At 40.8% G+C, this 2,954-nt stretch overlaps 1 protein-coding gene across 1 annotated transcript; it reads left to right on the top strand.

The window, feature by feature from the left end:
- The first annotated feature begins 568 nt into the window (after window positions 1-568).
- Window positions 569-2,721, top strand: LOC121871010 (zinc finger BED domain-containing protein 4-like). The gene is made up of 6 exons (XM_042373069.1): window positions 569-660; window positions 745-951; window positions 1,105-1,403; window positions 1,567-1,745; window positions 1,876-2,086; window positions 2,211-2,721. The coding sequence occupies exons 4-6, from the start codon at window positions 1,589-1,591 to the stop codon at window positions 2,719-2,721; spliced, it is 879 nt and encodes a 292-aa protein (XP_042229003.1). The 5' UTR covers window positions 569-660; window positions 745-951; window positions 1,105-1,403; window positions 1,567-1,588.
- Window positions 2,722-2,954: the final 233 nt, after the last annotated feature.

The raw sequence follows: 2,954 nt of genomic DNA, 5'->3' as shown, positions 1-2,954 counted from the left end.
CAGGTCGAAGAAGTGACCCCTCGAGCAAGAAGACCAGAACAAAAGGAAGGAGTTAGTGCAGCCTACCTTGACGGCTGCCCTGGCAGGGCCGTTGAAGTACAGCCAATCTTTCATAGACAATAAGGTAATTTAACTACTGTATTTAAGTTTTTTTTTTTCTACATGGTTTTTAATCAATCTTTTATTCAGTGGGAAGCATTTCATGCAGTTGTGACTACTGAATTCAGTGAATTGATGGAAAGACTGAAAATTCAATAATTTGATTAAAATTTAATCTATTTAAATGTAACAATTTGTGATTTTAAATTGATACATTCCTTCTGTTCTAACAGATCACCGACTTCGTCGTAGAAGACATGATGTCGATGAGAGTGGTGGAGTCCCGTGCCTTCAATGAGCTAGTCAACCTTATACCTGGCCACAACAAGAACTCTATGACCAGAATAAAAGTCACCAAGCGTACTGAAGACAGGTATTGTTCAATTATTCTTGAATTAGGTTTTATTTGTAACTTTTTAAATGTACGTAAAATAATTAAATTTAAGTTATAATTTTATTTTAACTTTTCAGTTAATAGCTTCAAAAGGAGCAGCTCAAAAACACCCTGAGCAATTTGCCTTGTGTTGCCACAACTGCTGACGCTTGGACATTCAGAAAGAGGTGTGTTCTAAATGTTGTTTTTGTAGACTTTCCCTGTCATAAATTGTCAACATTATATTTTATATTTATTTATTTTTATTTCAGGTCTTACTTGGGCATGACAGTCCACTGGATTGACCCCGAGTCCTTGAAAAGACAGCAGAGGGTGTTGGCCTGTCAACGTTTGCTGGGCACACACACATACGACCACTTAGCCAAGGCCATCCACGACATTCATTTGACCTTTGGCATTGCCAACAACGTCGTCAGCACCACCACAGACAACAGCACCAATTTCGTCAAGGCATTCAAGTAAGTTAAATTTTAAATTAAAATGAAATTTCAGTTTCATTTCACTTTTATCAGAATTTTAAATTAAGAAAAAAACAACACTGAACCAGTGTTACATAATGAAATATGCAGTTTTTAAATTTAATTTTTAAAAACTTCTCTTTTGCTCTTCAGTGTCTTTGGCGAGCCCGATGAAGACTGGGTACGGGTAGAGGACCCCCCGAGGTGGAGCCTGACGACAAAGGCGAAGCTGACGACCCAGACGACCATGTCGAGGTGGATGATGTGGCAGCTATTCTGGCCAATGGAGAGGAGGAGACTTTCAATGAGCTGCCCAAGCACTCGAGGTGCGCCGCCCACTCCCTGAACCTTGTGGCCACCACTGACGCCGAGAAGGCCTTCTCCGACAACTACAAGAAGGCCAACCGTTCCACCTTTGGCAAGGCTGTCTCTCTTTGGAACAAGCAGCATAAGTAAGTTCAAAGTGTATAAAACATAAATTAATTATAATTCTTTAAAAAATATAAAATGAAATTTGAGATTTTCATTACATTTAAAAATAAAAAAAAAGTTTTGATCTAAAGAAAAAATTCTTTACTGTTTCAACTTATAATTACAAAACAATGAACATTTTAGGAGTTCCCAAGCCACAGACATCATGAGTCAGGAGGTTGGGAAGCTGCTTCTCGTGCCCAACGCCACCAGGTGGAACTCGATGTACGACGCGGTCGTCAGGCTGGTCGACATGTTTGACAACAAGAAGACGGGCCTTCAGAATATATGTCGAAAAATGGAAATCCGTTTCTTTACAACATGTAAGTTAACAAATGTAAATTAATTAAATTATACAAATTAATTAAATAATTATTTTAAATTAAAACAAGTTTATTATTATTAGGTTTACTAAATTTTAGAGACAAATTGTGAACACAATTCTTGTTTCAGATGACATTGCATTCTTGAGGGAGTACAAAGATGTCATGGGTCCCATTGCTGTCGGTTTGAATGTCCTGCAAGGGGAGGAAAAGGCCTACATGGGCCGCCTGTTGCCCATGTTGGCCAGTGCCCTCAACAGTCTCGCGGCAAAGGGGATGGACAATTACCTTGAGTACTGCAAGCCCCTAGTTCACAGTCCTATCCAGGGCTTGAAGAAAAGGTACTTGCTGTATTTAAATTTTACATTTGAAAAGCAGCATGTTTAAAATTTAAAAAATGCCTATGAATAATAAAATGAAATTATTAACGGATTTTTTATTTACATCTCTCTTGTCTTACTGTAGGTTTGGCCACCTCTTCCACGACATGGACTGCATCCTCGCCAGCGCGACCGACCCCAACTACAAGCTGTCATTCTGGCTCGACTGGTTTCCCGACATTAATGCAGAGGGAGTCAGGAAAAAGGCCACCAACCAGCTGTCCAGGTTGGTGGAGAAGTCCGTGCACGAGGCTGAGAGCAGCAGCAGCAGTGAGGGAGACAACAAAGACCATGACATGGAGTACGAATTGTTCCAGGCCCTGTACGAGACCCCCCGCAGGAATGAAAATGACAGTGACCTTTTCAAGTGTTTCCTGGGGGAGAAACCTTCGAAAAAAACTTTCGACAAGGACACCTTCCCCAACAAGGCCATGAGGGAGTTATTCATCAAATACAACACCCCCATCCCCTCTAGTGCTGCCGTGGAGCGCATGTTCTCCATGGGCAAGGACGTCTTGAGGCCCAAGCGCTGCAGAATGAGCGACAAGCATTTTGAGATGCTAGTATTCTTGCGGGGGGAGCAAATGAATAATTAAAATTATATAATATAAATCATAAAAAAATATTAAAATGAATGAACATTTTTTGATTTTGCATATGTTACGCCCATACACAGGAGAATACGTGTTTCGGGGCTGCATTTGTACGTCACTGAAAACTAGTTGATGCTAGGCGTTGACGCTAACGGCATCAATTTATGAAATCGTTTACGCCGACGCTGATGGCATCAAATTTCTCGGCCGTTTACGCTGACGCTGGTGGCGCCACT

Source organism: Homarus americanus, unplaced genomic scaffold (genome assembly GCF_018991925.1).
Source record: "Homarus americanus isolate GMGI-L3 unplaced genomic scaffold, GMGI_Hamer_2.0 scaffold32583, whole genome shotgun sequence".
In the NCBI taxonomy this organism is placed as follows: domain Eukaryota; kingdom Metazoa; phylum Arthropoda; class Malacostraca; order Decapoda; family Nephropidae; genus Homarus; species Homarus americanus.
The sequence above is the reverse complement of the archived record's forward strand: the minus strand, read 5'-3'. Positions and strand labels throughout refer to the sequence as shown.

Excerpts from the sequence above, each read along its gene's own strand:
- LOC121871010 (XM_042373069.1), top strand. The coding sequence starts at position 1,589 with ATGAGTCAGGAGGTTGGGAAGCTGCTTCTCGTGCCCAACGCCACCAGG. Across the intron at positions 1,746-1,875 it reads AATCCGTTTCTTTACAACAT|ATGACATTGCATTCTTGAGG; the intron begins GTAAGTTAACAA and ends TTCTTGTTTCAG. Across the intron at positions 2,087-2,210 it reads ATCCAGGGCTTGAAGAAAAG|GTTTGGCCACCTCTTCCACG; the intron begins GTACTTGCTGTA and ends GTCTTACTGTAG.